Genomic DNA, 12,843 nt, shown 5'->3' on the forward strand with positions numbered 1-12,843 from the left:
GACATTTCCTTTCAAGAAGAATTACATTTACAACTATTTATAAAACCATTGTATGTATATTGACTTGAATCCAATGATACAGAAATGTAAATGATAAAATATTTTCATGAACATATGAAATGCACGTAGAGAATTAGATCGACTAGTAATGGCAGTTAAATTACTGTATTGTTTACATCTTCAATGTATCCACTACAATGCATATATTTGCCGTACTTAAATGTAAGTAAATGAATATTGTTTTGATGTTTTTGCTATATTTTATAACAAAATGGTGTTCTCCAATCAAATGTTTTGGGTGTCCAACAGTGAACAAACAGTAGTCATAGTGGATCTGCAAAATGTTGTTTCCAAAAGATATCTCTAAATTAGATTATATGAGTTTTGTTCTGTTTATTTGCTCAATTATTTTTACATGGTACGGTCATTTTTTTACGTCATACCAGTTTAACCCTTGTTATACAGTTGCATAAATTCCATTTCATGGACAACGATGTGTGAACTAAACAAACAGACACAATTTTGTTCGTTTCTCCAGACTTATTAGTTTAAATGTACCAAAAGTATCGTATGTCTCTTTTTTATAAGCTGAACGTGTATATTTAGCAACTCTATTAACATTTTCTTTCTTTTGGTTTTACAAATCCGGTTTAGTATGTAAATATTCAGATGAATGAATGATAACAAATCGACGGAATTTAACAGATACATTTTTATAATCATGATTTCTGTATCTATATTGCTTTAGTGTACCTTCTTATTTACAAACATATACATTACATATAGTATAACAATACATTTGCAGTTGATTTTTTGTCGATTGGTTTCAAAGAAAAAAATGGTCAGGACAATTTGCAGAGTATAGTTTCTAAAAGTAATTTTGGATCAAATATCGACCCAAATTTATGAAATGAAATGAAAGTATAAAAGTACCTGTATGCTGTTCTACAATAAGCAAATATCTCCCCATATAACCTGTATTTAATGCCGGTATATAATGTAAAAAAAGTTTAAATTATTTTTTATATTACTTTTAGTTTTGATTAAACATAAATAAATCACATCTCATTTCTTATATCTCGTAGCTAGTGCCCCTAATTCATTAATTTAAATATGCATGCATGTATTTTTAAAAAGTATCTTTTATTTTCAAGGAAACCAAAACACACATACAGGCGACATGTTTTGTATATACCAGTATATATTGGTAAAGTATTATTGATATATGTTTATCAAACAGAACTGTACCAAGAGAGGTGTAATGCAGGGCTGGAGCTATATAATCTCCATGGACACGATACATATAAATGTCAATGAATTTGTATACCAAATATCATTGACTTACATTAGCCTTTCGTCTTAAAAATATCAATACATGAATGTTAACTAAGCAAAAGTTTCAACATCAATAGACCATGCATGAATGAGGGACAAGGCTAAATATTCTGCATGAAAATAAGATGTGCTAAAGCTTAAAAAACTGAATACCAATTAACTTTGGTATACTACTACATTTTGTGTAATGGTACACATTGAACTGACCTTATCACAAACTAATGCATGTTAATTAAGCAAAGTTGTCGAAGTCAATATATAAAGGCAACAGTAGTATACCGATGTTCAAAACACATAAATCGATAGACAAAAACAAATCCGGGATATAAACCAAAACCGATGGAAACGCATTAAATACAAGAAAATGACGACACAACATTAAAATGATACACATACAGAAACGAACTAAGCATTAGACAAAATCCGATGCGAATAACAAATATAACATCAATTGACCATTACTAAGAAGGCGGAGCCAAACAATACCCATGAATATGATATGTGCCAATACTTAAGCAACTGAATATCATGTATCATTTAGCTACCACTATAGTGGTTCACCATAAACCTAACTTATCACATACTTATAATTGTAAAATAAGCAAATGTTTGAAAGTCAATAGACCATGACTGAGAGGATAAAACAAAATAATTTCTATAGACATGAGATGTGCTAATGCTAATGCAACTATATACCAAATATGATTGACCTACCACGTGTGGTTCTCCCCAAACAAGACCGAATTACAAACTACTACTTTGTTGACGGCGTCGACGAAACATCATATACCTACGTCTTTTATTTTAAATACGTAAAGCTAGAAGAAGAAAAAACAATGAACCCACAAAATGTTGATGTTTACCTCACTAATATTATGTTCCCACAAACAATAAAATTAATGAAAATTATTTGTTTGTTCTCCCTTTAGAATGCGCAAAAACAAAAAAAGGCAACATATTTATATATCTCAGACACATTGCAAATATAATTGTGGAAAAGTTTTGTTTTCATCAATTATGGAAAGACATACCAACTTGAAAATATCAATCCACATTTAACATTTTGTATCTTCTACTTTAATTGATTTATATTTTTGTGTGTTTAAATATCACTTTTAAGCCCTGCCTTTGGACTATTTAGGGCGGCGAGTTTTTATTGGTTCAGGAAACCGGAGTAGCCGGGGAAAACCATCGATAACAAAACTGACAATTCTTATCAATTAAGATTATGATGTTGTATTCCGAAACAGAATTTTTAAGTTAATAGATAGACTATTCTTTATATCTGTACCTTAGTATAAAGGTCAACTTCAACACAAAAAGACTCTAGGGCCGTTTCCATGATAAATCAAATATTTACAAATAAACACAATGTTTACTTTAAATTAGAAGATGGGAACCTCAGTGGCCGAGTGGTAAAGTAGTAAATACTGAAATCACTAGCCAGTCAACACTGAGGTTGTTAGTTCGAACCCTGCTCTTGTGGGTACACTCGACTCCAATATTAATTGACTATGATATAAAGGTTGGTGCAAGACAAGATACTGTTGAAATATCGCATAAAATACAAGGTATTCGAAGAGTTGAAATGTGTAGATTAAAAATATTAAAAAACTCTTGTAAATAATTACAAAATAAGTCTTACCTGTATCTATTCGGTGTTCAATGAAAAGACACATGGTTGTAAAAACTGTAAATTTCAGTACATAGTTTCTGGTAAATATACTTCTTAAATTACCTCAAGGTCCTATACTATTTTTCAATTGTGGCAGGGAATTTCCAAAGCTATTTTCACAATCGGATTTTCCTTCATAGATAAGTTAAACAATGTTATCTTTGATCAGACAAACTATGTTCAATGTCAAGTTTTAAATTTATAAATTTGTATCTAAGGCAGAGCGGAGAATCGTGATTGTTCACCTTGAATTTTAGATACGTCGACACAAATACATTACAAAAATTTTCTATTAAATTCAAATTGTGTGGATCGATTGCTGATCTATTTGTTGTTTAAATGTCAAGGTTTCAAAATAGTTGTTAAATCAGAAAAGCCGTTAACACAAACAAATATTTGAATGAAGTTTTTGGCCGTTTAAATTATTAGCTAAGCAGTCTTGCCCTTTGTAGGGTTAAGAAATTCCCGAAAATACACATCAAAATTTGATACACGAAGAAGGTGCACACATATATACTGAGCCAAAAATGTTTAGCAACACTTTTTAAAAAAAAATTTTTTTTTAGCTATGATTTTGTAATAAAATGAAATTTCAGATTTTTGTAGCTAAAATTTTTTGGCTCAGTATACTTATCGTTTACTTTTTAAATCAAATCATGAGTTCGAAAGAGAGTGAAATGAGGAACGCGGTCAGCGGTATCAGATTAGGATATTTTTGTAGTGGACAAATAACGTTACCTTTAATTCAATGATTGTATTGGATGGGGCTTCATTAAACTCTTTATTTTTTTATTAATTTAGGATCTGTCGTTTTGAAACTAGTCCTTTACTAAGCTTATAATCACTAAAACAAAAACGATATGGACAAAGAAAGTATTCATGTGTTGTTGTAGTCTACGATTTCCTATAACACTATATAGTTATATAATATATATTAATGCTGAAGTTGAAAAAAAAAAAACGTAAAATATCCCATGTAATACGTTTTGAACATTTTGTTGTAATCCCTGTTTTGATACAAACGATTTTGATATTATTTCAACAAAGTAACAGCAGTAAATAACCGAGTCATTCCAGAAAATTTATACTTTGCAAACTCCAAATTTTGAAGGGAATCATCAGGTGAACGTAAGGATACATGTAAATACATATATCCGTACTTTGTGTGAGTTTTCATGTGTTGCCTTAGCAATTTAAGTCATATAAAATGAAATCCACACTTTGTTAATATCATGTGGCCGGAACGCTTTTCTGGAATGACCCTTATCAGAAACGCTCAAAGCCGAATATTTGAAAGCAATTGGTGAAAAGGAACTGAACAGTTAAAGTTAAATATGACCCGAAAAGATCTGAAATGATAAAATGGATCCAGCTTAGACCAACTTTGCCTGCATTATTAACTAAAAATTTATAAAGAATTATTTCTGATAGGTTTTAATTTAAATCATGACAGTGTCGAAGTACTGACTACTAATCTGATGAACCCTGTGTAGTCCAGCTTATTCCTGATATTTTAAGAAGAGTTGTGGGTTTGTTGATAAAAGCCTTGAACTATGCACAATTGTACAAACAAATGTATATATATATTTGGTAGTAAATTTAAGCTATGGACCCACTCAGAAAAATATTGTCTGGCGTCCCCCCACTTTTTTTTTAGATATCTGCCAATCAGTCAGATTTTGTTTAACCATGTATAAATTAAAGCAAGTAGTATTCGAACCAAATCTTTTAAAAGAAAATGAAATGTAATCCAACGTTTCTTGTAAGTTATGATGTTATATTTAACTTATAACATTTTTTAAATGGTGGAAACTTCAAAATGACCGTTAAAAAGTGAAAATGAATAAATATGAGATAAGGCTTTGGTGATATGCATTACTCTATCGAATTGCAGTTGAAATAATATTCTTGGGATTGCGTGTCTATAATAAGTTGATGTAGCTTGCATGTCAATTTAATCAAAATCCTATAAATTGAAACATTTCGACGTTTTCAAGACGCAATTATAATAAGTTTGACCGTAAAGTACCATCTGAGTAAAAAAAAGAAATGGAAATATTCCACTTCTCCTTGCCACAATCATAAATTTTTCCTCGATTGTGGTAACGTAACAATGATAAGTATATACCACTAATTACCGAATTTCTTATTCTAACGAGTATCCAGAATGCTACTCAACCTCATTTCAAATTTGAACATAAATTTGACCTTGTATAAATGATATATGTTGAATTTGATAATTGTTTTTATGTGACAAATTAAATTGAAGTAAAAAATTGTGTGTTCTACAAAAATATGCAATGAGAAAATATTTTTTTGATGGTCGTTCGAATTTGATGGTTTGAAGTTATTCCACATTTCATATATCCTTTTGATTATACAAATAACATTTGTTTAATTATTGACCCACACAATATTCGGTTTGAAAGGTGCACATGGCTCAATGAAAAAAGTCCTATTGATGCTAATTTGCGTATGGTATTAAAGCTATTGCAAAATTGTAAATTGAATAAAAAAATCATTTTTTTTTCACATTTGCTCAATTGTTTACATATATATTTACAAGGTTTTTGACTTGCATGATTATGAAATAAGTTATGGCAATGCTCTACTTAAGATTTGCGGTCAGCCTTGTCTCGAATTTGGTGGTATCACTACGTTGAAGGTTATCTCTTTTGTTCTTAACTTATTTTTCTTGATAAGAAACATTCAGCTTAAGACTGATATGGTGCAAATAAACTCATTGACAATTTGCAGGCCAGATGTGTATGCTTGTTCATCTTTGAATTAGTTATTAACATACTGAAACAAATTACAATTTTATAAACCTTTATGAGGAATCGGCTGATGCTTTTGGCTATTTAACATATATGTAGACTTTAATAAGCTGATTCATTTTGTAACCTCGAGTTTCTCTCTGTGTGTTTATTCACAATTATGCACTAAAAGGTATAACATAAAAAAAAAAAACAGAACTGCAAATATTCAACTGTTGATTTTCACAGTTTATGTCTATCAACTTTCGTTCCACAAAAACAATCTAGTGATTTTGTTTAAAGAATGTTGTTGACTAATTCCCCCATTTTAAAACACATGATTAAAAAGGAGCGGAAGATACCAGAGGGACATTCAAACTCATAGATCGAAAATAAACTGACAACGCCATGTCTAAATAAAAAATAACCCGACAAATAATATTACACAATACACAACATAGAAAACTAAAGACTAAGGAACACGAATTTCCATCAAAAACTGGGGGCGGTATCAGGTGCTTCGGGGGATAAGCAGATCCTGTTCCACATGTCGCATTCATCGTGTTGCTGATATTACTTTGTTTTAAACATTGTTTCCAAGATACAAACAATCATAAAAACATTTCAGGTAACTGCACTAGTCAAACACTATTTCGAAAAGGGCATTTGAATTGTTGCTTTAGTAGTGAAACTGATCTTGAAATTAAGTTCAAACTATATTCCCTGAATCTAGTGCAATGGAATATGTTTGGTTAACTGGACTCCGAGGAAAATTTAAATCTGAAAGAACCTAATCAAATGGCAAAATCAAATGCTCAAACACATCAAACAAATAGATAACAACTATCACATTTCTTATGTAGAAAATTGTGGATTAAACAAGGCTTGAAAACTAACCTTACCACTCACCTGCATGACACTTGCAACCATTCCATTGTACCGACAAGGATGTGTAACGAAACAAACAACACAACAGGCAAAACTACCAAAAACAAGGACACAGCAGCCAACACTGTGTCAACATCATTATCGCTACAGAAACAAAATAATATGTAACAAGGTAACACAAAATGGCACCGAATAAAAGAAAACCAGCAAATATGAAAGACAAGAATACAAAGACAGGTTGTTTAAGTTCAGAGCCACATCATATGTTTCAAAGAAACACAAACAGGCATATAAATAAGCACAAAAGAAAAAAAGGAGGACAATAATACGAAGAATAATATAGTTGCAACAAAGAACAAAACAGTTCAAAATTAATTCATCCAACTTGAACAAATGCGTATAATTTTATGAATACTTATTAAAGTGATTATAGAACATTTTAACTATAACATCAATAAAAACTTCCTTAAAAAAAACTGTCAAAGTCTTACAATTTGTAGAACACGACATTAACCTTATTAAAACCTTGTTAATATCGAAATATATGCACGTGGCATTTACATCTGTTTATGAAATACTTAGTCTACATTATTCTGTTGTTCCTAAAACAGAAACAAAAGCCTTGTCTCAAATTTGGTGGTATCACGACTCTGAATGTTATCTCTCTTTTGTTCTTAATTTGATTTCTCGTGATAAGGAAAGTTCGGTTTGAGACTGATATGGTGCACATAAACTCATTGACAAAGTGCACGACAGATGTGTTATTTAATTTCTCTTTGAATTTTTTAATAACCTACACAAAACAAATACTCTTATAAATCTGGTCACACATATTGACATTCCAGTACATCTTGTAAGCAGTCCTAATAATTAAAATAACATAAGTTTATTGTTTACGTTTTTCAACAAAGTACACATAGTCATATTTTTTTGTGGACGACGTTTTATTAAATAATAAGGCCATCTTTATCAATTTCCTGTTACAAAACTTTAAAAATTTCGAAAAACTAAGAATTTTCTTATCCCAGGAATAGGTTAACTTAGCCGTATTTGGCGCAACTTTTTTGAATTTTAGGTCCTCAATGCTTTTCAACTTTGTACTTGTTTTGCTTTATAACTATTTTAATCTGAGTGTCACTGATGAGTTGTATGTAGACGAAACGCGCGTCTGGCGTAGTAAATTATAGTACCTTTGATAACTATTTGAAAACGTATATGAGGAATCTGCTGCTAATTTTAGCTATGTTCTGTTTTATCTGTGTGTTTATTCACCATAATGGCCCAGAGGTATAACATATACATGGACCAAACAGAACTGCAAAGATTATTTTATTGTCGAGCCTGCAACTTTTGTTGCAGAAAGCTCGACATAGGGATAGTGATCCGGCGGCGGCGGCGTTAGCTCACTTCTTAAAAGCTTTATATTTAAGAAGGTGGAAGACCTGGATGCTTCATATTTTGTATATAGATACTTTATGTTACGAAGATTCCGTCAGTCACATGTCCAATGTCCTTGACCTCATTTCATGGTTCAGTGACCACTTGAAAAAAAAGTTCAAATTTTTTGTAATGTTGAATTCTCTCTTATTATAAGTAATAGGATAACTATATTTGATATGTGCGTACCTTGCAAGGTCCTCGTGTCTGTCAGACAGTTTTCACTTGACCTCGACCTCATTTCATGGATCAGTGAACAAGGTTAAGTTTTGGGGGTCAAGTCCATATTTCAGATACTATAAGCAATAAGGCTAGTATATTCGGTGTATGGAAGGACTGTAAGGTGTACATGTCCAACTGGCAGGTGTCATCTGACCTTGATCTCATTTTCATGGTTCAGTGGTTATAGTTAAATTTTTGTGTTTTGGTCTGTTTTTCTCATATCATATGCAATAGGTCTACTATATTTGTTGTATGGAATGATTGTTAAGTGTACATGTCTAGCGGGCAGATGTCATGTGACCTTGACCTCATTTTCATGGTTCAGTGGTTAAAGTTAAGTCTTTGAGTTTTGGTCTTTTTATCTAATGCTATATGCCATAGGTCAACTATATTTGGTGTATGGAAATATTTTATGATCTTTATGTCAGTCGAGCAGGTTTTATTTAACCGTGACCTCATTTTCACGGTTCATTGCACAATGTTAAATTTTGGTGTTTTGGTCTATTTTTCTTAAACTATAAGTAATGTGTCAACTATATATGTTGTACAGAAGCATTGTTAGCTGTACCTGTCAGCCTGGCATGGTTCATCTGACCTGGACCTCTTTTTCAAGGTTCATTGGTCTTTGTTTAGTTATCTTGGTTAATGTTAAGTTTATGTGACAGTTGTAATAAAGCTTAGCTTTATACTTAGGACTATCAACATAATATCAATGATTAGTATAGAAGGCGAGACATTTCAGCGTGTGCACTCTTATTATTTTTGCCATGTTTTCAGATTACTTTTGATCCTTTTTAAAGTTTATGTCTATCAATAGTTATCAAAGGTACCAGGATTATAATTTAGTACGCCAGACGCGCGTTTTGTATACCTAAGACTCATCAGTGACGCTCAAATCAAAATGTTTATGAAGCCAAACAAGAACAAAAGATCTCTTGATCCACAAAAGCGTTTAAAAAAAGCAAGCTAGTGAATTTCTATACAGAATGTTGTTGACGAAGTCTGCCATTGCCATTAACACATGATTAAAGAGGGACATTCGAACTCATAGAGCTGAAATAAACTGACAACGCCATGTCTAAAAGAAACAGACAAATGATAGTGAACAAGACACACCATAGAAAACCAAAGACTAAGCAACACGAACACCATCAAAAACTGCGGGAGATATCAGGTGCTCCAAAAAAGATCAGCTAATCCTGCTCCACATGTGGCTAAAATAACTTTGTTTCAATTATTGTTTCAATTATTGTATCACAGAAACGAAGGAGACGAAAACATCGCACTTCAAATTATGGCAATTTTTCAACGTAGGAATTATTTGTTTATAAATGAAACCGTTCTTGAAATCACATGCAAACTAAATTCGCTGAATCAAATTAAATGAAATGTGTAAAAAAGGTAAATTCACAAAAATATTGAACTGCGAGGAAAATTCAAATCGGAAAGTTCCTCATTTAATGGAAAATTAAAAGCTCAAACACACCAAACGAATGGATTACAACTATCATATTCCTGAAATGACACAGGCATATTCTTCTATCGAAAATGATGAATTTAACCTCGCTTTATAGCTAACCACACCTCTTACCTGCATGACAATTGCAAACTATTCAATTATACAGACAACGATGTGTAAACAAAACAAAAAGACACAACAGGCAAAAATGCAAAAATGCAAAAAAAAAAAAAAAAAAAACAGGTACACATCAGCCAACACTGTTATGATCGTGATCACTACAAAAACAAACTAATATGTAACAATGAAGCACAAAAAGGCACATAATAAAAAGCAAATATGAAAGACAATTTTAACAATAAAACAATAACACAATGATGGGATGTGTAAGTACAGATCTACGTCATATGTTTTAAAGAAACACAAACGGGCATATAAACAAAACACATTAGTTAAATGTAAAGGCAGTTATACTAAAGAAATAATAGTTACAACGAAGAACAAAAAAAATCAAAATTAATTCCCAAAACTAGCACAAATCTGTATAATAATGTAAATGCTAATAATAGTGATGCTATGACATTTTAACTATAACATCAATAAGAATTATATTAAATAAAAAACATCAAATTCATTAAGTTTGTAAAAGGCACTGCACTAAACTAATTAAATATCACTGTAAATAGCAAATATGTTGCACGTGGCATTACAATCTGTTTATGTAATACTTAGTCTACATTATTATGTTGTGTCTAGAACAGAAACTGTCCTTCACCTTCAGTGTGGGTGTTTTGATGTATAAAACAGAATGTAATCTGTCTTACGGTATAACCAGAATAATTCTCGGCATAAACCACAGATGATGCAAGTGTTGTGGCTTACCTTATTCTTAGTACTAGGTACGTAAAGTAACAATAATTTGTTAACTTTTTTTTTATGGTAGATGAAAACAGCATAGCAACAGATGAGATTCCTTATGTTACATCATGAAGGTCCCACTGTGAATTCTTGTTTTGCTTTTTATGTAATTTTGCTGTGCCTGTATTGATTTTGTATCATGAAATGATACCAGTTTCCTTTGTTTTCTTTCAAAATGTATTATGTACATGTATTTTTTTAAATGTCATAAATTTCATCTATACAAGAGTGTAATTAGGATAATAAAAAGTACCTGGCAGTCGTAAACTGTGTATGCATACAAGTCGACCTACCAATTAATGTATGTAAATCCGTTAGAACTCACAGTTCAATCCGTTTACAAAATGCAGAATAGTTTTTTATCAGACATTTTGAGCTGCTGCCCTTGAAAGTCAAGATCTTCAAAAGGTGTTATGGGTGTTTAACTGATTTGTATAAATATGGCTCAGCTTTATAATGTGAGAAACGCAATTGAAAATTTACAGATTCAACACATTACTCATGTTAATCATGTGTTACTCTTAAACGATTTGCAGTTGTTATCCATTTTTTTTTTAGAATTTTCCTCGCAATTCGGTATATTTGTTATTTTATTGTTTTAAAGATAAACAAAAAAACTTCATTTGATATAAACATCTCAAGATTTCTGATTTGTAAGTACTGTTTTATTTGTTTAACATATTTTAATAAACTATCTTCTGACACAGCCTAACGCCAGCAAATCTATATTCAGTGTGCTACACCTTTGATAATCAAGCAGAATTTCACATATATACTTTTTATATGTCATTTAAAGGACTTTTCAATGACAACTATACTGAAGGTCGATATTCAACTTATATAGCCCACTTTTGTCATATGAGATGTTGATGACACAATATCATTTTGTTTTAATCTGGCATCCTTATTCTTATGTGTTTTGCAATTTGTAATCTTCGTTGTAGATAATAAGTGAATGGTTTCTTTTACAGGTTTTAAGGGATATGAGACTAAAAGCGAAAACAGTCCCGATAAACGACAGGGAGATGTTCTTCACAAAGTAGTCAGACCGGCAGATTTAAAATCTTGTCCAGCTGGAATGCGAGATGATGGTACGAGCTGTTGGAAAGATACTTACGGAAGAGGAGTAGGTCGTGTTCCAAATAAAAGAAGCTGTGAAAGTAATCAACGAGACGACGGGACAAGTTGTTGGTTAGATAGCTATGGAAGAGGTACGGGTCGTACACCAACTAAAAGTTCTTGTCCAAGTGGACAAAGAGATGATGGTGTCAGTTGTTGGAATGATGCCCACATATATGGGAAGGGATGTTGTTGCACTATCTTTGGATGTTGTCATAACTGTCCTAGTGGATACCATGATGATGGTTGTACATGCAGAAAAACAAACGTTGGTATAACACAGTCATTGTTTCATCGGCAATATTGTCATGATGACGAGGACATGTATGGACGACTCTGTTATCCAAAATGCGCGGCAAACTATTATGCCACCGGATGCTGTATTTGCACACCAAGAGGAGGACCTAGAGTAATTAAAACCCTTTCTCAAAGGCAGTATTGTAATAGCAACGAAGAAAGATATGGTGGTTTGTGCTATCCAAAATGTAAAGCCGGATATCACGCTGTTGGATGCTGCCTTTGCGAACCCACGGGTGGACCTGGTATAAAGATTACACTTTTTCAGCGTAAATACTGTCGTAGTGATGAAAGCATGAGAAACGGACTTTGTTGGGGAGCATGTAAAGATGGCTATGCTGATCATGATAATGGAGGTGTCTGCACAAAAACTAAATGAAATAAAATTTACAACAACAAAAATTTAAATGGGCATTTAATTTAAACAACAATACAATTGCTAAACAAAGAAGCATATTATGTTATTACACTGCTAATTTACTATTATATATTCTTTTTAACTCAATGATAGCTTAAATGTACTTCTACAGCGTTTGGTTTCATGTGTCTCATTAGAAATCAAACCACATCATCTCATCTTTATATTGTAGTTGCATATCAACAAAGTAATTCAATCTGCACATCTAATTCAAATAAAAATGAGGTAATCCAGTTCTGTATAAGTCCAAAGTAAAAAAGTGACGCAAAATACCAAAAGATATATTAAAACTCATAAGTCGATACAAATTGACAATGCC

The 12,843-nt window shown here is 31.8% G+C and overlaps 1 protein-coding gene across 1 annotated transcript; it reads left to right on the top strand.

Annotated features, from left to right (window-relative positions):
• The first annotated feature begins 10,560 nt into the window (after positions 1 to 10,560).
• LOC139487117 (uncharacterized) lies at positions 10,561 to 12,514 on the top strand. Its single transcript, XM_071272111.1, has 2 exons — positions 10,561 to 10,671; positions 11,662 to 12,514. Exons 1-2 carry the CDS (start codon positions 10,632 to 10,634, stop codon positions 12,483 to 12,485), a joined length of 864 nt encoding a protein of 287 aa, XP_071128212.1. The 5' UTR covers positions 10,561 to 10,631; the 3' UTR covers positions 12,486 to 12,514.
• The last annotated feature ends 329 nt before the right edge of the window (positions 12,515 to 12,843 follow it).

The sequence above is a fragment of the Mytilus edulis genome, chromosome 8, assembly GCF_963676685.1.
Source record: "Mytilus edulis chromosome 8, xbMytEdul2.2, whole genome shotgun sequence".
Classification (NCBI taxonomy): domain Eukaryota; kingdom Metazoa; phylum Mollusca; class Bivalvia; order Mytilida; family Mytilidae; genus Mytilus; species Mytilus edulis.

Bases quoted from the DNA above. Each gene is read 5' to 3' on its own strand.
- LOC139487117 (XM_071272111.1), top strand. From the start codon at position 10,632: ATGATGCAAGTGTTGTGGCTTACCTTATTCTTAGTACTAG. The intron at 10,672-11,661 runs GTACGTAAAGTA...TTTCTTTTACAG, and splicing joins TACCTTATTCTTAGTACTAG to GTTTTAAGGGATATGAGACT.